The sequence below is a fragment of the Ahaetulla prasina genome, chromosome 13 (genome assembly GCF_028640845.1).
Source record: "Ahaetulla prasina isolate Xishuangbanna chromosome 13, ASM2864084v1, whole genome shotgun sequence".
Classification (NCBI taxonomy): domain Eukaryota; kingdom Metazoa; phylum Chordata; class Lepidosauria; order Squamata; family Colubridae; genus Ahaetulla; species Ahaetulla prasina.
In genome coordinates, this window is record NC_080551.1 from 788,293 (window position 1) to 809,874 (window position 21,582).

The 21,582-nt window shown below is 43.9% G+C and overlaps 1 protein-coding gene across 14 annotated transcripts in view; it reads left to right on the forward strand.

Annotated features, from left to right (window-relative positions):
• The first annotated feature begins 2,436 nt into the window (after positions 1 to 2,436).
• MORF4L1 (mortality factor 4 like 1) overlaps positions 2,437 to 21,582 on the forward strand; it is a 33,032-nt gene continuing 13,886 nt past the window's right edge. For 2 of the 14 annotated variants that reach the window (XM_058156152.1, XM_058156153.1), the window contains exons 1-8: positions 2,442 to 2,589; positions 2,741 to 2,787; positions 2,938 to 3,005; positions 3,909 to 3,995; positions 8,354 to 8,434; positions 17,309 to 17,371; positions 18,632 to 18,657; positions 20,866 to 20,954. In XM_058156152.1, the coding sequence (XP_058012135.1) occupies positions 2,550 to 2,589; positions 2,741 to 2,787; positions 2,938 to 3,005; positions 3,909 to 3,995; positions 8,354 to 8,434; positions 17,309 to 17,371; positions 18,632 to 18,657; positions 20,866 to 20,954 (501 nt within the window). In that variant the 5' untranslated portion in view covers positions 2,442 to 2,549. Of the gene's footprint in view, positions 2,590 to 2,740; positions 2,788 to 2,937; positions 3,006 to 3,908; positions 3,996 to 8,353; positions 8,435 to 17,308; positions 17,372 to 18,631; positions 18,658 to 20,865; positions 20,955 to 21,582 lie in introns of all 14 variants that reach the window. The other 12 variants (XR_009152002.1, XM_058156151.1, XM_058156150.1 and 9 more) reach the window with 11 other exon arrangements.

Below are 21,582 nucleotides of genomic sequence, written 5' to 3' on the forward strand. Positions count from 1 at the left end.
TCTTCATACAATTGATAAATGAGATGCTACAGGAGCATCTATATAAGGGAGTGATGATATTGATGATGATATTTTAATTTAATTTACTGTATACTGAAACCATGGCTGAGAGATGAAACTAGACTCAAAAGACTGAGCTGCTCGGCTATACCCTATGTTCTCTAAATGCGAATTCCACCAGGGCAAAATTCCACCAGGGCAAAATTGACTACTTGGGGTACTGCATCTCCCATGAAGATATAGAGATGGACTCCGAGCAATGCTGAAATCGGCTCCTCCCCCCACTAGGAAGGAAGTTCAATGCTTCCTAGATTCTCCAACTTTTACCAACAATTCATCATTTGCGCAAATAGCACACCCGATTATTAACTTGCTGAAAACCAGATTGATAAAAGAGGAGGGGAAACCCAAACCCAGCCAGCCCCTGTAATGGTCCGTGGAGTGTCAAGTGGCATTTGAGAAACTCAAGTGCTTATTGACTGCCAAGTACTAAACCACCCAGATCCTAACAGTCCTTTTGTTATCCAGGCAGATGCTAGCAATGTGGCCTTGGGGGCTGTATCAGGAAAATGAACAGGGGCTTTTGCAACTATACGCCTACATAAGCTCATTACATAAGAGCTCCAAAAATGTCTCTAGAAATTCCATGACAAATACCCAGATAAGTCCTATTGAAAAGCAACTAATCATGTGTTTTCTTTCTCCTCCTTTCCTCTTTCCATTGTATGCCAAAACAACTAGACACAAAGTTTTTTCCAGCACTGTTACGCCTAAGGATATTTATCCACGCTATTATCCTTCTCATGTTTCCTACTACCTTCTCCTATCGGTTTCTTACAGTTGTATCTTTGTTGTATCTTATGAATCAAGGATTTGTCGTTTTGTTGTTTGTATGCTTATGCACCAATGACTCCAATCACACCTGGCCAATAAAAGACTTTTATTGCGTAGCGTTCTGATCTTCAGAAACAGTGTTTGGTTCCTTTCCTGCGCTCTTCAATGAAGCCAAGCCACTGTACCTCAGATTGCCGGGTGTGAATCCCTCTTTGTGAAGTGGGGCCATAGATGTCAGATGGGCTTGCTGGTCACGTACCTGGCTCCTTGCTGCGTGACAGCTGCCCTGCCCGAGCTCCTGGAGGTGCTTGCTGGGGTGGCAGTTGAGACCCCCAGACTTTTAGTCATGGGGGACTTTAACTTGCCATCTTCCGGCTCGTCATCGACAGCAGCTCGGGAGTTCATGGCTTCCATGATGGCCTTGGACCTGACTCAAGTAGTTGATGGCCCTACCCACATTGGGGGTGGTACACTCGATTTGATTTTTGTCTCTGGTCAGTGGTTGAGAGATCTGGACTTAAAGGAAATAGTCACTGAACCTTTGTCATGGTCAGATCACGGCCGTCTCCAGGAGAGCGTTCTACCAGGTTCGCCTGGTGCGCCAGTTGCGCCCCTTTCTGGACCGGGATGCCCTATGCACGGTCACTCACGCACTCGTGACGTCTCGCCTGGATTACTGCAATGCTCTCTACATGGGGCTCCCCTTGAAGGGCATCCGGAGGCTACAGTTAGTCCAGAATGCGGCTGCGCGGGTGATAGATGGAGCCCCTCGTGGCTCCCGCATAACACCCATCCTGCGCAGACTGCACTGGCTACCTGTGGCCTTCCGGGTGCGCTTCAAGGTTTTGGTGACCACCTTTAAAGCGCTCCATGGCATTGGGCCGGGTTATTTACAGGACCGCCTACTGCTACCGAATACCTCTCACTGACCCGTGCGCTCTCATAGAGAAGGACTCCTCAGGGTGCCGTCAGCGAGGCAATGTCTCTGGCGACGCCCAGGGGAAGGGCCTTCTCTGTGGGGGCTCCCACCCTCTGGAACGAAATCCCCCCAGGACTTCGTCAACTTCCGGACCTTCGGACCTTCCGCCGTGGGCTTAAAACATACTTATTTAATTGCGCAGGACTGAGTTAGATTTTAAATCTATGGGTTTTAAATTGGGTTTTATTCCTATATTTTTAATTATTGGGCTTTTAGAATAAGTTTTTAAATTGTTTTTATATTGTTTTTGAAGTGCCTGTAAACCGCCCTGAGTCCTTCGGGAGATAGGGCGGTATATAAATATGATCAAATAAATAAATAAATAAATAAATAAGCCGTGGGGGCGGAGGGGGGGGGCTCTCCCGTCCCTGCAGGCTCAGGCCGGCCGAGCGCTCCCGTTCCAAAGGCCCTAAGCGCGGGAGGCGGAGGGGGCGACCCTGTTCAGAGCCGCCCGGGGAAGGGGCCCAGCACCACGGAACCGGAAGCGCCCCCGAGCCGAAGCCGGGCTCCCCGCAGAGCCTAAGGCGGACGGGGTTACGTCGCGTCCGGCATCTCGGCGAAGCCTCCCCGCGGGGCGTTTCTACGGTCCAGTCAGAGTAGCCACCGCTACGACGGACTACCGCTCCCGGCATGCCCCGGGGCCGTGGGCGGGGCTCCTTGCGCAGGCGCAGCGCTTCCCCTCTTGCCATAATGCGGCGGCGGCGGCGACGGGCGGGGGAGGCCGAGTCGCTCCTCAATGGCGCCCAAGCAAGACCCGAAGCCTAAATTCCAAGAGGGTGAGAGGCGAGGCGAGGCGAGGCGGCCTGGCGGGGGCGGGCTTTCCCCCTTGGCCGCGGGGCGGGCGGGCGGCCCTCCCTCCCTCCCTCCTTCCCTCGGCGGCTCCCGCGCCGGCCCGGCCCGTAACTAACGCCCGTCGTTCCCGCGCAGGTGAGCGGGTGCTGTGCTTCCACGGGCCTCTCCTGTACGAAGCCAAGGTACGTGGCGGCCCCTCGCGCCCACCCCGATGGGAGACCGCCGGGCTGCCCCGGGCTGCCTGCTCGGCCGGGCGCGGAAGAAGGCCGCGGGCCTCCCCGGAGCCGAGCCCTGCCTGGCGGCCGCCCCCCTAACGCCTCTCCTCCCCGCAGTGCGTCAAGGTGGCCATCAAGGACAAGCAGGTGAAGTACTTCATCCACTACAGCGGCTGGAACAAGAAGTGAGTCCCGTCCCCGCGGGCCCTTCGCCGGCCTTTCCCCCCCTCGGGGCGCCTCCGGGGCCCGTCAGCTGCGGCGCGGGAGGAGGAGGAAGGGCCCTGGTCGCGTGGCCGGAGTCGGAGTCGCCCCGGGCGGCTGTCCAACCCTTGGGAGGCCGAGACTCCCCCCCACCCCCCCGGGGACTCTCTGCGGGCTGCCTCCTTGGCCTCGGAAGCCGCCGGACAAGGCCGCCCTCCTCCTGTGGCCTTTTTCATTGCTCTTCCTCTGTACAGGCTGTTAATGTTCCCCGCTTGGAACTCTCCTGGAAGTGATTTGTCTGATGCAAACTATTGCACTAGTTCTAGCTTAACTTTCCTTACTGAAAAATAAAATTCACTGGATTGTAAGTATCTGAGAAATGGGTTACAGGGAGTCCCGGCCTTCCATCCACAAGTGGGATCAATTTCCATTGCTGAGAAAGGTGTTTCTTAAAACTGCCACATGATTTTAATCTTTTTTTTTTTTGCCGTAATTGCTAAGCTAATCACAGCAGCTGTTAAGTGAATCAGTGAATCTGGCTTCCTCCATTGCCTTTGCTTGTTGGAAGCTGGCTGGGAAGGTGATCGCACCACCATAGGATGTTGCAACTGTTATGAACACCTGCCAGTTGCCGAGCGGCTCAATTTTGATCACATGACAATAGTCATGAGTGTGAGGACGGATTGTAAATCATTTTTTTCAGTCTTGTTGTAACTGAACGTTACTGATTGATGGTAAGTCAAGGATTACCTATAATTTGGTTCTGATTTAGGTGTTAGGGTTATTCTAGCTACTGTATCCTTAGCCGTTGCCAGGAATAAGGGCCCCTTTGATGAACTTGCAGCCTCCTGGTTAGGTGGTCCAAAAGCTGTCCCGTTTTCTTTCAGCTGGGATGAATGGGTTCCAGAAAGCAGAGTCCTCAAATACGTCGACACCAATCTGCAGAAGCAGAAAGAACTTCAAAAGGCCAATCAGTAAGTATTATCTATAGAACCATTTCTGTGCATCCAGCAATTTTGTTGACGGGTAATAGGCACCTGAGACAGGACTGAGGCTTAATAAGAGACACTCGAAAACAGGAAGCTCAGTTCCCTCATGGAGACTTGTGATTACTAACACAATTGACAGAATTATTTGCCATTTGTAGTGTGTTCACCAGATGTGTTCATGCCTCAATATTTGAATGGCACGAAGTGTGATATTTTTAGGTGCATGTTAAAGCATGCAGGATAAATCTGAGAGTTGGGGTGGGGAAAACAGATCCAGGAATTACAGACCAATCAGCCTGACAGCAATACCTGGGAAGATCCTGGAAAAGATAATCATGCAACAGATCTGCGAACACCTAGAACCAAGCAAAGTTATAAACAGAAACCAATATGGGTTTATCAAAAATAGTTCATACCTAACAACTCTTATTTTGTTCTTTGACAAAGTGACAAATTAGTGGACCAGTGAAATGCTGTGGACATAGTATGTTGGATTTCAGTAAGTCATTTGGCAAAGCAGACTACAACCTTCTTGGTAAGCTACAAAAATGTGGAATAGACGACATACCCTGGATTTGTAACTGGCTGACAAACCGCACACAATGTGTAGTCCTTAATCTACATGGAGGCAAGGTTCTGTTTTAGGACCAGTACGCTTCAATATCCTGATAAATGATTTAGATCCATGATGGCGAACCTATGGCACACGTACTATGCAGAGCCCTCTGCTGGCAAGGGTGCCATCACCCCAGCTCAGATTTCCGTGTTATTTCTTTCGTGAGCTTCTGTTTCCCTGCAAACGACAAAACAAACTCACAAAAGAAAAAAATATTGCCTCTTGCCGTGCTGCCGGTGTTGGGATGCCCAACACCGGCAGCACGGCCAGCTGGTCTGCGGGTCTCTGCTGCTCATGCTTGCATGTCCACTCGTGCGCATGCACATGTCCATGCGTGTGAAAGCCTGCACTTGCACATGTCTGCACATGTGCCCATGTATGTGTGCGCACACCTTTCAGTTTGGACATGTGCATGCACGCAGTTTGGGCACTTGGTGTCTAAAAGGTTTGCAATCACTGATTTAGATGTTTGAACAGAAAGGGAACACATCAAGTTTGCAGATGACACCAAGCTGCCAAGAATTGGCGACACCCGAGAAGGTAGGATCAAGGTCCAGATGGAACTTGACGGACTTGAACACTGGGTCCTAATTAACAAAATGAAACTCAGTGTAGAGAAAAGTAAGATTTTACACTTTTGGCAAGAAAAACCAAATTTACAGGGATAGATTGGGTGAAACTTGGCTCAATAGCAATGACTCTGAGAGAGATCTTGGAATACTAGTGGACAACCACTTAAATGTGAGCCAGCAGTGTGCTGCAGCCACCAAAAATGCCAATGCAATCTAGGCTGCATTAACAAAGAGACCAAGTCAAGATCACATGAAGTGTTAGTACCGCTTTATAAGATTTTGGTAAGGCCATACTTGGAATACTGCATCCAGTTTTGGTGGTCACAATATAAAGATGTTGAGACTTTGGAAAGATTGCAAAGAAGAGCAACAAATATGATTGGGGGCTAGAGGATAAAACGTATGAGGAACGTTTGTCGGAATTGGGCATGTCTAATTTAATGAAAAGGACTAGGGCAACAAGATAGTGTTTCAATATCTCAGATAGCCTTAAAGAAGAGGGCTTAACATATTTTCCAAAACACTAAAAGGCAAGACAAGAAACCATGGATGGAAACTAATCAAGGAGAGAAGCAATCTAGAACTAAAGAAATTTCCTGACGGAACAGTTAACCAATGGAATGACTCACCTTCAAAAGTTGTGGGCGCCTCATCACTGGAGGCTTTTAAGAGGAGGCTGGACAGCCATTTGTCTGGAATGGTGTAGGGTTTCCTGCTTGAGCAGGAGGATGGTCTAGAAGACCTCCAAGGTCCCTTCCAACTCTGATGAAGATCTGGGATGTATGGATTGAGGCGTTTAAAACATTTTAATGTTTAAAAGCATTTAAGCTACAGCAGTTCTGTACTTTATATTCTTCATTTTTAACCCTTTTTCTATAAAAGCCTAGCAATGAATTTCCAAGGAACCCCGACAAAAGCACTACCTCACATTTTTGGCGACACTGCCACTAGTTTCTCGTTTTTTTGAGTTTTATGATGATTTATTGGATGCTAACAAAATAACATGTTTTGAAGGAGGTGAGCTGCCCCGAATGCACCCCTTTGACAGCCAAATTGGGTTGTCCCCCGGGAGGTGGGGGGCTCTTGCCTTACCAGAGGAACAAAAGGCCACCTGCTGCCTCCTTACTTGACAGAGGAGAAGCAAAAAGTCCAGTCTGTTCTAACAATTGTGAGAACCCAGAATGCCTCTATTTCCACCCCCACCCCCCCTGTTTGGCTTTTGCCTTATTCTAGAATACAATGGTTCATGGTTCAGAGTTCCCTGCTAACTGCTTGTCATTTCCTTTGTCGTCCTCATATTGTTGAATATGTTATTCTTTGACATCCTGGGAAAGGAAACCATCCGTAATCCTTTTAAACTGTTATGCCTTGATTTTGTTTTAATTTTGGGGATGATGTGAGCACACCGCAAGAAACAAAAGCAAAAATAATAATAATAATTAAAAAAATGGCTTGGAACCAAGAAGAATTTTGAAATAGGATTAGTAAGTATGTCTTACTTTTTAGTTCAGGGGGATAAATACCTTTATTTTCTGTTAAATATGCTTCTCTTTCTGAAAGAGATCAATATATTTTGGTTCTCAGTTGCTGTTTTGATTATGTCATAGTCCAGTAGTTCCTGGCATGTGGCCCCATAGGATTCTGATACTCTACATCCCATTTCTAGCTCATCTAGTCTGGAGGGTTTATTTATTTTTTATTTATTAAATGTATTTGCCATCCATCTTGGTTCAAAGAGACTAGACCACCCCCTGTTTGGCTTTTGCCTTATTCTAGAATACAATGGTTCATGGTTCAGAGTTCCCTGCTAACTGCTTGTCATTTCCTTTGTCGTCCTCATATTGTTGAATATGTTATTCTTTGACATCCTGGGAAAGGAAACCATCCGTAATCCTTTTAAACTGTTATGCCTTGATTTTGTTTTAATTTTGGGGATGATGTGAGCACACCGCAAGAAACAAAAGCAAAAATAATAATAATAATTAAAAAAATGGCTTGGAACCAAGAAGAATTTTGAAATAGGATTAGTAAGTATGTCTTACTTTTTAGTTCAGGGGGATAAATACCTTTATTTTCTGTTAAATATGCTTCTCTTTCTGAAAGAGATCAATATATTTTGGTTCTCAGTTGCTGTTTTGATTATGTCATAGTCCAGTAGTTCCTGGCATGTGGCCCCATAGGATTCTGATACTCTACATCCCATTTCTAGCTCATCTAGTCTGGAGGGTTTATTTATTTTTTATTTATTAAATGTATTTGCCATCCATCTTGTTTCAAAGAGACTAGACCACCCCCCCCTGACCCGGTTGCTACCTTCTTTGTAGGCAGCCCCTTGGCTGATGTGCAAAGATTTGAGCTACAAATAGATACTCCCTGTGGAAGAAGGTTACCGTATATACTCGAGTATAAGCCGAGTTTTTCAGCACGTTTTTTGTGCTGAAAAACGTCCCCTCGGCTTATACTCGAGTATATACGGCTTATACTCGGGGGTTTTTTCGTTTTTCTCATTATGCGGGCGGGCGCGAAGTTGGCGGGCTTTTGCTTTAGCGCGGGGAAGCCCTGCCGGTGCAGTGAGAGGGCGGGGCGGGGGAGCCGCCAGCCTTCTCGGCCGAGGGAGGGAGAGTTTCGCCGACCGGTAGGTGCCTCATTTCCCACCCTCGGCTTATACTCGAGTCCCCAGTTTTACCCCAGTTTTTGGGGTAAAATTGGGGACCTCGGCTTATACTCGGATCGGCTTATATTCGAGTATATACGGTAGATTAAGAGGGAGCTTAAGTCCTTTACTTGGAGGCTAGACTGCTTTCCTAATTTTTTTCAAGCCTGTAATCCCTATCTTGGTTTTAGATAAAAGAGAGTTAGGAGTCTTATGTTTATGAGAGTAGTCATTGTAACTGAATTTATTTCATTTAAGCTGAAATCCAATGATAGTTATGATTGTGCACATTGTAGTTTGGTACCCTTCTTGCCTTGTTCTTGGAATAAGGGGGCCACATGGTCCTTCAGAGAAATGCAAACTCCTCTCAAACCAACAACAGGAGAAGCCAACAAGCTTCTTTGGAAGGTGCTGCAGTACTTTTCCTAGTGCACTAATTGCACACTTAGGGAGATGTACCTGTGTGTCTAATTAAAACATCTTGGCTTCCTTCCTTTGAAAGGGAACAGTATGCAGAAGGAAAGATGAGAGGGGCTGCTCCAGGCAAGAAAACGTCTGGACTCCAGCAGAAAAATGTTGAAGTGTAAGAAAATCTTTTTAATTTTTTTTTTCTTTGAACTCTTTCATCTAGGAGATCTTAATCATATATTCACATCCTAAATTTCCCTGCGTGTGAAATATTGCATTAGAAAATGCAGCTTTCGTGTCTCTGTTCTGAAATCTTTGCTCTTTAAACGGTTGTTAGGTGAATGTAAAGGGACCCCTTCCAAGCCTCTTTCCTTTTTTTTTTTTTTTTTCATAAAAAAGTTTTATTTTTACAATCATGTCAAACAACTCATTCAATGTACAGTTATATACAATTAGTCGGGCTTGCCCAGTCACCCCCCCCTTTTTAACACTCTTCCCTCTTCTACCTTCTTTTACTTTCCTAACCTTCCTCTCCTTCTCTTATCTACATCCTCTCCTCCCTCCACCCTACACCTTCCTTCCTCTTCTCCTCTTTCCTACCTCCTACTCTCTCTTTTCTCCCTCCCCACCGTTCTAAAATGGTAACTGGGCAGACCCGACCCTACATTAATTATATTTATACATCTTCAATAATCCCTGTACATTAACCATCACTCCATCTCTAGCCTCAACCCCCAATTCCCTCCCCACCCCCCACCCCGACTTCCCAGAACAAAATTCAGGGTATCAAAACTAACAATCATAATCTAAAATAATTCCTAAATTATAATCTCTAGTCTCTCCACACTTAATCACACTCTCAATTCCCCTCTCCTTCAGAAATATATCTAATACAAAATATTTCCTAAATTTACTCATATGCTATTCGATATTTTTTTATCTGATACTTATTTTGAATATAATCAATCCACATTTTCCATTCTAAAATATATTTTTCTTGTGTATAGTCTTTCAAGTAAGCAGAGATTTTTGCCATTTCTGCCAGATTTGATACTTTGAGTATCCATTCTTTAATTGTAGGTAATTCTTCTTTCTTCCAATATTGAGCAATCAAAAGTCTTGCGGCTGTTATTAAGTTCAAAATCAATTTAGTCTCTATAGCTGTACAATCCATAATTATTCCTAGTAGAAAGAACTGCAGGGTAAACTTAATCTTTTTCAAAATATTCTGCATGATCCACCATACTTTAATCCAAAATGCTTTAACTTTTTTACAAGTCCACCATATATGGTAATAAGTGGCATCTTCACAATCGCATCTCCAACATTTAGCCTGTACATTAGGATACATACATGACAATTTTTTGGGGTCTAAATGCCATCTGTAAAACATCTTATAATAATTTTCTCTCATATTTTGCGCTTGTGTAAATTTAACATTCCTCACCCAAATTCTTTCCCAAGTTTCCAACATTATTGGTTGCTGAAAATTTTGTGCCCACTTAATCATACAATCCTTAACCAATTCAGTCTCTGAGTCTATTTTTACTAATACATTGTACAACCTCTTAATATGCTGTTGGCCTTGATCTCTCATTTGTTTTAACAAATTATCCTCAATTTGCTTAACACCTATTTTTTGATCTAATTTCCATCTAGCTTGTAATTGTCCATATTGGAACCATGTATAATTTTTCCCTTCTTCCCCCATCTTTTCTCTGGATTTTAATTGTAATTCCCCCTTTTCCATACAAAGAAGTTCTTTATAGGTAACTACCTCCATCTTTTGATATATATTTATATTTTTTATCATGTGTCTCGGGATTGCCCATATTGGAATCTTTGGAATTCCAAGCCTCTTTCCTGTTATAGTTTGGTTTAGATCTATGGAACTCTGAGTAAATGTGTAGATTTTATGTGGAAGAGTTTTATTATCACATTATAAGCCATATAAATTTTGCATTGAACAGCAACCTGCCATTTGTAGCTTGAATCCAAACAACTTTTAATGTTTAGGCAGTTTAGACAATTTAGCTGTTGGTGGAATTTTCCTAACATTTCTTTAAGTGTGGGTCACTTTTCAAATCTGGAAATCTTTAATCTTTAGGTTAAAGAGGGCTGTGAAAATATTTACAGACCCCTCACATCCTGGACATAAAATGTTTCAACTCCTACCCTCAAAATGACGCTACAGAGCACTGCACACCAGAACAACTAGACACAAGAACAGTTTTTCTCCGAATGCCATCACTCTGCTAAACAAATAATTCCCTCAACACTGTCAAACTATTTACTAAGTCTGCATTACTATTAATGTCATTGTTCCCATCACCCATCTCCTCCATCTCCTCCTATTTATGACTCTATGACTGTAAATTTGTGGTTTCCTTAAGATTAATATTTACTTTTTCCCTATGACTGTCTTTAAGTGTTGTACCTTGTGATTCTTGATGAAGGTATCTTTTCTTTTATGTACCGAGAGCCTATGCACCAAGACAAATTCCTTGTGTGTCCAATCACACTTGGCCAATAAAGAATTCTATTCTATTCAATTCAATTCAATTCTATTCTATTAGCTGATGACAGAGAATTCTTAAGTCATGAATCCTGGTGTCCGTTTCCAACTGGGCATACTAAATGGGTGTCAGGCTGCCTCTGATCATATCTAGGAAAGAATACTCCTTGACTTCATTTGCAAATAAAGAAAAGTACTTTTACTAGGTACATCTAGATAGCAGCTGCGCTTAGCGCTGCAAAGTTGAATCTGAGACAAAATATGGCTAACAATCTGTATCACCCTATTCCTCCCCTTTCCCAAAAGGTCATCAGGTCTGGTCCAATGCCAGCTCCTTCCCGGGGTCCCGTGGTAATCTTCTTCCGCAGGTCTTTGGTTGTCAATCATATCAGGAATGCAATGTCCGTTAGAGTTCGCGCCAAACATTCCTGTTGAATTCAAACTAGCAATCTCCCCTCCCACCTTAATTATGTCAGACCGACACTCTTAAAGGTACCTCTCTACTTAACTTGAATCCAATAGCTATGTACATTACAAATACAATCCCATGCTATCTAACAACTAAATATAAGGAGTACAAAGAGATACGAAGTTTGGAGTGGAGGCTGACATTCGGCCCTCCTGCAACAAGGACGTTAGTCCTAGAAAGAAAAAAGAAAAGTTAGGGTTTGTCAGGATATTTTTTATAGAATTGAGCTATTTTTTCTGAAGCACGAACATCTTCCTTGTTCACCCATTCGGCCTGGGATAAAGGGAAGTGCTTCCAAGCAATAAGATATTGAATCTTATTTCTATGTTTTCTGGAATCCAAGATTTCTTTTACTTCAAAATGTTGTTCGCCCTCAATGAGAATTGGTATAGGAGGGGGTGTATGGTTCGCACGGAAAGTAGACGTGTGTTCTGGTTTCAGCAAGCTTACATGGAAAACAGGATGAATTCTTCTAAGAGTTTTTGGTAATTCTAGTTGTACAGTCACGGGGTTGATGATTTTCACTACAGGGAAAGGTCCCACATACTTAGGTCCTAGTTTTTTGGATTTTTGAGTGGCTTGTAAATATTTGGTGGAGAGATAAACCTTATCACCAACTTGGTATTTGTTTTCAGGGGATCTTTTTTTATCTGCTTGTTTTTTATGTGCATGGTGAGCGTCATCGATCGCCTTGCGAGTCATTTTCCATGTGCTTTGTATTTGATCTATCCATTCTGATAAGGAGGAAACCGTGGTTTTCTCCTTGGGAAGTTCTGAAATGGGGACAAAATCTTGGCCTGTAGCTACTTTAAAAGGAGTAAATCCTGTGCTACTATGAATTGAGTTATTGTAGGCGACTTCAGCAAAAGGTAGTAGGTCTGCCCAATTGTCTTGTTGATAATTAATGTAACAACGTAAATATTGTTCCAGTACCGAGTTTGAGCGTTCACAACTTCCATTAGTCTGAGGATGATGGGAGGAGCTTAATCCTTGGGTGGAGCCAATTAATCGTAAAAATTCTTTCCAAAATTGAGAAGTGAATTGAACTCGGCGGTCTGAGATGATGCGGTCTGAGATGATGCGTGTAGTCTATAAATGTGTTGCACAAACAACTTTGCCAGAGTCTTTGCCAGAGGAGGGTATCTTTGAACATGGAATAAAATGAACTTGTTTGGAGAAAAGATCTGTCACTACTCAAATCACAGTATTGCCAGCACTTTCGGGTAGCTCTACTATGAAATCCATGGATATTTCTTTCCATGGAGCTCCTGGTCGGGCTACTGTTTGAAGGAGTCCAGGAGGTTTTCCTGGAGGCCTTTTAGATGATGCGCAAATAGGGCAACTTGAGATATATGATTGAATGTCTTTTTTCAGACTTGGCCACCAAATTGTCTTTTAAGGAGATGTAGGGTTTTTACAAATCCAAAATGTCCTGCCATTTTGGCGTCATGGCATCGTTGTAGGATGGTTTCTCTAAGTGATAAAGGAAAATACAGTTTCGGTCCTATCCAAGCTAGTCCATCACGGAGTGTGCATTCATGCGAATGCGTTAAGAACCAGTCATCAGTTTTCAAAGCTTCCTTAAACAAATTAGTTAGTTCATCTGGTAGGGATGACTCGGTCTTGGTATGGCTTCGGGTTATAGCTGGAGCTGCTAACTGTTGAATGGGAAGTATTGGCCGAACCACCTCGGAACGAGTACCATTGTATTGGGGCAAACGTGAAAGAGCATCTGCCAAAAAGTTTTTCCCTCCAGGGATGTAATGTAAGGAGAAGTTAAAACGATTAAAATATTGCGCCCACCGGGCTTGTTTGGGAGAAAGTCTTCTAGGAGTTTTTAGTGCTTCTAAATTTTTGTGATCAGTCCAAACTTCAAAAGGATGATTAGAACCCTCTAAGAATTGTCTCCATGTGCGAAGAGCCCAGTGGACAGCGAATGCTTCTTTTTCCCAAATAGCCCATCGTCTTTCTGTTTCAGTTAATTTCCGAGAAGTGAAAGCACAGGGTTGTAGGTTACCATCGGAATTGTTTTGGAGTAAAACGGCGCCGACTGCTACATCACTTGCATCAGCTTGTATCACAAAAGGAACATCCATGTCTGGGTGTTTTAAGATAGGTTCAGTGGCAAACAATCTTTTTAATTTCTCAAACGCTGCTTGACATTCCATTGTCCATTCAAGAGGTAATGATGGTTTGGGTTTTATATCTCCTTTAGTTTTTAAGAGGTTGGTGATAGGTAAAGCAATTTGAGCAAAGGAAGGGATGAATTGACGATAAAAGTTTGCAAATCCCAAGAAACTTTGCAACTGTTTGCGTGTGCGTGGGGGGGCCCATTCTAAGACAGCTTTCACTTTCTCTGGGTCCATTTCTAGTCCATCCGCCGATATGCGATACCCTAAGTAGTCTATTTTTGTTTGATGGAAATCACATTTGGATAGTTTGCAATAAAGTTCTGCAGATAATAACTTTTTAAGAACTGCTCTTACTAGTTTAATATGTTCTTCCATTGTTTCTGTATAGATAAGTATATCGTCAAGGTAGACTATTATTATTATTATTATTATTATTATTATTATTATTATTATTATTTATTCGATTTTATACCGCCCTTCTCCCGAAGGACTCAGGGCGGTGACTCAGGACTAGAACTCCTTTAAACAAATGTTGATGGAGTATTTCATTTATCAGTTGCATGAAAACTGCAGGCGCTCCCTGCAGTCCAAATGGTAAAACTCGAAACTGGAAACACCCTAGGGGGCAATTGAAAGCAGTTTTCCATTCATCCCCCTCCTTTATAGTAAGCCTCTCATAGGTCTAATTTGGTGAAAAATTTTCCTTTTGCTAGATGTGTTAACATAACTTTCATGAGCGGCATGGGGTATACGTTTTTGGCGCACACGGCGTTAAGATTCCTATAGTCAACTATAAGGCGATAAGAGCCATCTTTCTTTTCTCGGAACATCACTGGTGCAGCCACACGAGGCCTAGCCGGTTGGATAAACCCCCGCTCTAAGTTTTTGTCTATGAATTTACGTAGCTCCCCCAATTCCTTTTGGGTCATGGGGTAAGCCTTTGGTTTTGGTAGCTTTACCCCTGGAAGGATGTCTATTGCACAGTCAATAGGCCTATGGGGAGGTAGAACATCTGATGCTTTCTCACTAAAGACTTCTCGCAAATCCCAATATTCCTTAGGTATCCTCTCCTCCCCTTCTATCCGTTCGATCATTGCCCCCATCGTATCTTGGAATATGGCCACGGTAGATCCCTCCTTGGTTTCCCGTTTCTCCCCTCTTAGTGTCCTAGAGCGGAAACGTAAAACTCCCGTCCTCCAGTTGATATGGGGGTTCCACATCCGTAGCCATGACAACCCTAGCAACAGGGGTTGGTCCATCCCTGGGGCTACTATACAGTTTAGGATCTCTTGATGGTCTCCCATTATCATTTCTATGGGTTCTGTTACGAAATGGGCGGGTCCTCCCCCTGCCACAGAGCCATCCAATTGGGCAAAGGCTATGGGCCTACTTAGGGTTCTCAGTTTTAGTTCCATTTTCTCTACTAGTTCGGGACTGATCATGCACCTAGTGCATCCCGAGTCTAGTAGTGCTAACATTTCCCCCTTATTACCCGAAGAGGGTACATGCAGTTTGACTGGAATGTCCAAGGGACCCCGTGTCCAACTCACCAGAAGATCTTCGTCGAACTCTGACGTGGTTTTGCTGTCATCAGTTTTGGTCGATGCTTCGCACTCCTCCCTGAGGGGAGTGGCCTTCTTAGCGATGCCTTCTCCCACTTTTGGCGGCTTTCGCGCCTTAGCAGCGGGTTTCACTGGTTCCTTTTCACCACCAGAGGTCGTCCTCGGCACCAGCTTCACCCGACAGTCGACCGCTCGGTGGCCTTCTTTTCCACATCTGTAGCATGCAGTCGATTGTTGTCTCCCACCCTCCGATCTAGGAACGTCCCTATAAGCGCCTCCAGGAGAATGGGCAGGGTACGGTCCTCCAGTGCGCTGTCTTCTGCCACGGTCTTTCACTAGTTCGATTTCCATCTCCGCTGCCAGGGTGTACCAGCCGTACAACGTGGTTGGAGAGGCTCATGCCCGACACAGTTCATAGAGATCTCCATTCAGACCATCTTTGTAAATGTCCACAAGGGTCACCTCCGACCATCCTCTCATCAAGGGAACTAAATCACTGAACTTCTGGCTGTAATCAGCCACCGGTCTCCTCCCTTGCCTGATGGTTTTCATCCGGCCTTTGGCCTTCTGCTCTGCTAGGGGGTCCTCGAACCTCCTCCTCAGTGCAGTAATAAAATGCTCGTAGTTTTGCAGTAAGGGGGAGTGGTTGGTATATAGTGACACAAACCATGCAGCTGCTCTTCCTGTCAAGTTGTGGGTCACAGCTCTAACTTGTGCCGCCTGTGACCAATAATCTTCCCCCCAGTCTATCATGTGGTCATTCACTATTGCCAGAAACAGTTCCAACTCCTTGGCATTTCCAACAAATTTCTCTGATATGGGGGGAATTTTTGGTTTTTTCCTTCCCCTGCGCAGCCTCGCTTGGTCAGCAGGTGGCGTGCGTTCTCCATCCAACTCAGCTGCCTCTGGGAAGGGGGTTTCTGGCTCTGGGCCTTCCGAAATCTGTCTGCCCTGGGAATCTCCTCCAGCTGGCCCCTTTGTATTTACTTCCTCCTCTTCCCCCTCCCACCTGGAGGACTGAATAGGGGATTCATACCTTTGGCGAGCAGCTTGCCTTGTTTTCACTTCACGAAATAGAGGCAATGCCTCTTCGAATTGGAGGCTGTCTCTGATTTTCTGCTCCTCTATCCACTCGGAAAAAGTGCGTAGTTTCCCCTTTCTTCTTGTAGTTATTCCAAAGGGAGGTTCCTTGAAATCTGGTAGTCTCCTCTCTTCTTCCAACTGCAAATTCTCCAGCTCAGGGTTAAGACTGACAGAAGAAATACCTCCGGTCGCCTCCCCCAGTTCAGCAGCTGGCTTGCTTCCCATCAAATTTTTCTTGTCAACCCCCTCAATATTTTGGTTAAAATCCTGGTTGGTCGACATGCTGTGAGATTCAACTTAATGTCAGGCTGCCTCTGATCATATGTAGGAAAGAATACTCCTTGACTTCATTTGCAAATAAAGAAAAGTACTTTTACTAGGTACATCTAGATAGCAGCTGCGCTTAGCGCTGCAAATCTGAGACAAAATATGGCTAACAATCTGTATCACCCTATTCCTCCCTCCCCTTTCCCAAAAGGTCATCAGGTCTGGTCCAATGCCAGCTCCTTCCCGGGGTCCCGTGGTAATCTTCTTCCGCAGGTCTTTGGTTGTCAATCATATCAGGAATGCAATGTCCGTTAGAGTTCGCGCCAAACATTCCTGTTGAATTCAAACTAGCAATCTCCCCTCCCACCTTAATTATGTCAGACCGACACTCTTAAAGGTACCTCTCTACTTAACTTGAATCCAATAGCTATGTACATTACAAATACAATCCCATGCTATCTAACAACTAAATATAAGGAGTACAAAGAGATACGAAGTTTGGAGTGGAGGCTGACAATGGGCCTCTGGATATTTCTTTTCAGAACGTTGAATTTTAGGTGACTTCAGCTAGATTTCAGGAAGTAGAATGTTATGAGCAAACTTCCCTATTGCCCCTTCTAGAATGTTGCATAGTTTCTTGAGTGTGGATCTTCTCTCTAGGTAGAATCCTGTTTAGGTAAGCACCAGTGGCAGTTACAATACTGATACTGAGTTCAAAGGGTATTGTTTCTCTGTTGGAGACCTTAGCAGCAGCAGTTCCTAATCCGACCTTCTATGAAAAAAATCTAACTTTTATAAGCTTGTAGTTCCCCTTGGGAATTTCCAACCTTTAGATGGAAAAAGCACAATACAGAGAGTCACTTGTCTTAACTGGGTGCCCTTCTGAATAACGCTAAACATTTTTCGGGCCTGGCAATATTCGTCTGTGTGCTGCTTGTCTTGTTAACTCTGGCACTGTTTTTTCAAGTGGAACAGAGGACTCTGATGCTGTCTCCTTAACTGCATCCCCGTTTGTGCCTAGATTCTTCAGGCGAGACGGAGCACACACCGTTTGCAGTTTGGAAACACCTGCAATATCGACACGGTGAGTTAAGGATGGAATGTCACACAAGGATCTGCATCCTGAAATCCAGATTTCCTTGCTTCTTTAGGTTTTCTGTGCAATTTACTGGTAGTTAAAACTTCCTCTGTAGTATGATGAACTTCTTAAAATGTAATGGCATACAGGTAGTCCTTGACTTAACAATCATTTGTTTCCTGACCATTCAAAATCATAATGGCACTGCAAAAAGTGACTTATGACCATTCTCACACTTATTACTGTTGCAGCATCCCCATGGTCACAAAATTTAGAACCTTGGCAACTGGCATATATTTATGGCAGTTGCAATGTCCCAAGATCATGTGATCACTTTTTGCAATTTTCTGGCAAAGTTAATGGGGAAACTAGATTCAGTTAACAGCTGTGGCAAGAAAGGTTGTAAAACAGGGCAATATTCACTTACCTGTCTTGTTTAGCAGTGGAAATTTTGGGCTCAGTTTGGTCATAAGTAGAGGACTACCTGTATTATTTCTTGAATTTTATTCAGCAGAGAATACACTATTGGAATTCAGCATTTATAATGACTCGGAAGTATTTTTCTTCAGTTTTTCCCCGTAGGTAATCAGTGGATTGTCCCCTTTTAAACCGATAAACTTCAATTAATTCTTGATCTGCAAATCTGGAATCATATTCAGATGTTGCTCTACATGATGCACTAAACCCCCAAACTGAGTGGAAGTTCAGGCAAAATCCAACTTGTGCTGTAGGTATAGAATGTTGATGAAGTTAGGAAAAGCAACAAGCTATTCCAATCAGCTGGCATAATCAAATTCAGTTACTGCTATACAGAATAATAATTAACCTGATCAAACTGCATTTAACAGCCTTCAGTGTTTGGTGGTACATGATTCAAAGTTTTCATTAAATGCTGAAAAAACGATTAGGCTGGAATAGAATGAAACCTGCTGCCACAGAGTAGTCTTACATTGCTAGTAATATTTGCTTTGATTCTATGACTGCAAGTAAAGGCCTGGCAAAAAATACACCATCTTTGTAGGCTCTTTAGTTGGTTAAATCTTCTGTTTTTTCTAGTAGTAATAAGAATTCATCTTCAAACATTAGTTGTGCAAAATGTATCTTTTAAAATGTGGGCTTTGGAAAGCTGCATTTCAACTAATTCTTAGCCAGAACTGTTAAAAGTTAGTTAAACTGATATGAGTGGCGGGAAAACAAGAAAAAGGAAGTAAAGTCAGTGGAACTGCTTTGCGCATGCAGTAACAGGTCTCTTTTTCTCTTTGGCAGGAAGACCAAAAAGAACAAACAGAAAAGTAAGCATTATTTTACTTTTATAAGGCTCTTGAATATTTTACCCAACATCCCAGACGAGAGATTTTAAAAATGTGGAAGTAACTTAATTTGCCTGTCAAAATGATTCTCAAATAGTACAAAGACATAACACATGTTTACTGCAGAGAGAATATTAATTTGTTAGATTGATATCCCGTCTTTCCTATAAGAGCTTAAGGTGGCATATATATAGTATTTTCTCCCCCAATTTTTTTACCTACAACCAAAATCCTATGAGTAGATACGTTGAGCAGAGAGTGATTGGGTCAGTGTCGCCCGTTGCATATCTATACGCAAGATGGAATTGAGGTCTTGCCTGTACTTTACTTTTAATTCCACACTGGCTCTCACAAAGCCAGTAGCTGTTTTCAGATTTAAGGCATTCCATTTGCTCTTTAAGCTCCTCAACACACACATACATACATACACACACACACCAAGATATTTTTTTTCAGTTTTGATCCTCACTTGATGGAAAGTGGCCCTCTGAGGTCACAGAATAGTGGAAAATGTCCTCTAGGCAGGGGTGAAATGCTACCGGTTAGGGCTAGTTCACCCGAACCGGTAGCAAAAAATGCTACTGGTTTGCCAAACCGGTAGTAAAAAAATGTAAAAAAAAAGTTCTGACGATCAGCTGAGCAACATGCGATAGTCAGAACGTTTTTTTAACTTTTTAAGCATTTTTTATTACCGATTCAGGCGAATAGCCGATTCCCCCCCACCCCCCGCTGTTCTACTTACCTTCCCAAGCCTCCTTTTGGTGTGTAATGTGCATGTGCGCACAGCACGTGTTTGGTGCGAACTGCACATGTGCACGCTTGGCACGCAGCACGTGTGCACGGCCAGCGAACCAGTAGCAAACCAGTTCAGATTTCATCACTGCCCCTCAGGTGCGCTTTTTGCATTTCTGTGTTAGGCCTTCTAGTAGTATAGATAGTCCTTGACTTACGATGGAATCAGAATTTCCATTGCTAAAGTGATGTGGTTGTAAAGTATGACTGCATTGTTTAGCAATAGCAGTCCCTGCTATTAAGATTGCCGCTCTTAATCGAATCCCGCAGTTGTTAGGTGCTGGCTACCTACAACCAAAGTCAATGGGGGAAATAGCAGGAAATTGTGAGTGCCAGGCCTGTAGATGGGCAAGTGGCTGCTGTAAGTGGGGGAACAGAATGTGTGTGTGTGTGTGTGTGTGTGTGTGTGTGCGCGCGCGCACGTGCAAGAGGCATGGCATGCAGGGATGCAAGAAAGGGTTGCGAAGGTGTGTATGAGAAGGTGTGCAGGGCAGATCAGGGAGGGTGCATGAGGAGTGCCATGTGGATTGGGGAGAATGTGTGGGGCTGCAGGAGGGGGCATACTTGGAAGTCTGAACAGGAATGCCTGTGAACGCAGAGGGACTGGGTGAGGAAATGCAAGCGGGGAGACTTACCTTGGTGATTTGTGCCCTTCCCTGCTGGCTTCCCCATTGGCCTCTGGGGAAGCCAGCAGGGAAGTTTGAAAATGATGATCACAGGATGCTTTGACTGAGTTGTAAATGCAAGCAGGTTGCCAAGAACCCAGATTGGGATCCTGTAGCCATGGGAATTCCGAGGACCAGTGGACCATGTGTTCAGCAGTGTCATAATCTGGAATGCTTGCTGACCGAATGGTTGTAGAGCAAGGACCACCTGTACCTGTTCATCTTCAGCTGGTGGCAGCGATGCCTGGAAATCCAGCGTATCTGGAGGTGGGGCAAAGATACACTGGGTTAAAAATGTTGATATCCCTCAACTCTTAGTTCAGATTAACTCATGAACAGATCAACTGTAAATACATTTACTTCTTCTATTAAAAGTATTGGCAAAAAGATTGAACCTATAGGCATTCCGTTTAATCATAACATGGCAGAGACATTGTTTCATATGTATAAGAGAAAGGTGAGAGAATTGCCCGATATGGTTTGGATCAGTTGACTCAGACATTGCATCATTTAAAAACACTTTTGCAGTTGTTTTTAACAATACTGAATAATGGAGCAAAAAAACCCTGTCTTGTACGGAGTTTTTGTTGGTAATTGTTTAAAAGCGTTACATAATGGAAAGCCTTCTATGTCAGTGACATTTGTCTCTGCTCTGAAGCAGCTTGTAGGGAGTGCAGTTGTTGAAAATGCTCAGCTTTACAAGCCACCTTAATCTTTCTGCTCCTATGATTAGCTCCAGGAATTGGCGAGGGAAGCAGCTCCAGTGAAAATCCTCAGCCTCCCAGGAAGAAAAGAGCTCGAGTAGACCCTACGGTGGAAAGTGTAGGTATTGGCCCTTGGGAGGGAGGCAGCCAGGCCCAGCTGCACCTGGCTCCCTGGCAGATTGCTCGCTTCGCTGGGACTTGCTTCTTCTTTGGGAGCCCAGGAGGAGGTTTCAGGGGCGTCACCCGGGCTTCCCTTACTGAGTGCTTTGCCATTTTCTTCTTTCAACGCTGGTGCTCCCAACTAAGTGCTAGGAAAGATGAAATGGCAAACTGTGATCACCTCTTGGGGGGAACTCCAAGAAATGCATAGTTTGAGTCTTTATTTTTGCTGATGGGTTCTCGATAAAGTTTCCTTGATGGCTTTTGTACGCTGTTGTTATTTGCATATTAGCAGAGACACTTCTTGTATTTCTGTAAAAGACCTTCATTTGGAACCCTTGTGCAGCAGCCCTTTTTGGGTCCAAGGCAGCACTTTGCCTTTCCTTGTTCAGTTGCTTAATTTTGGAAGGTTTGTACCCTGAGTCCCAAAGGTGCTTTTATTTTAAAGGCAACCAGACTTCCTGATTTTTGTTTGAGACATTTCACTACTCATCCAAGAAGCTTCTTCAGTTCTAACTAATAAGAAGAAGCTTCTTTTGTGGGAAGAAAAACGTCTTAAAGAAAAGTCAGAAAATCCAGTTGCCTTT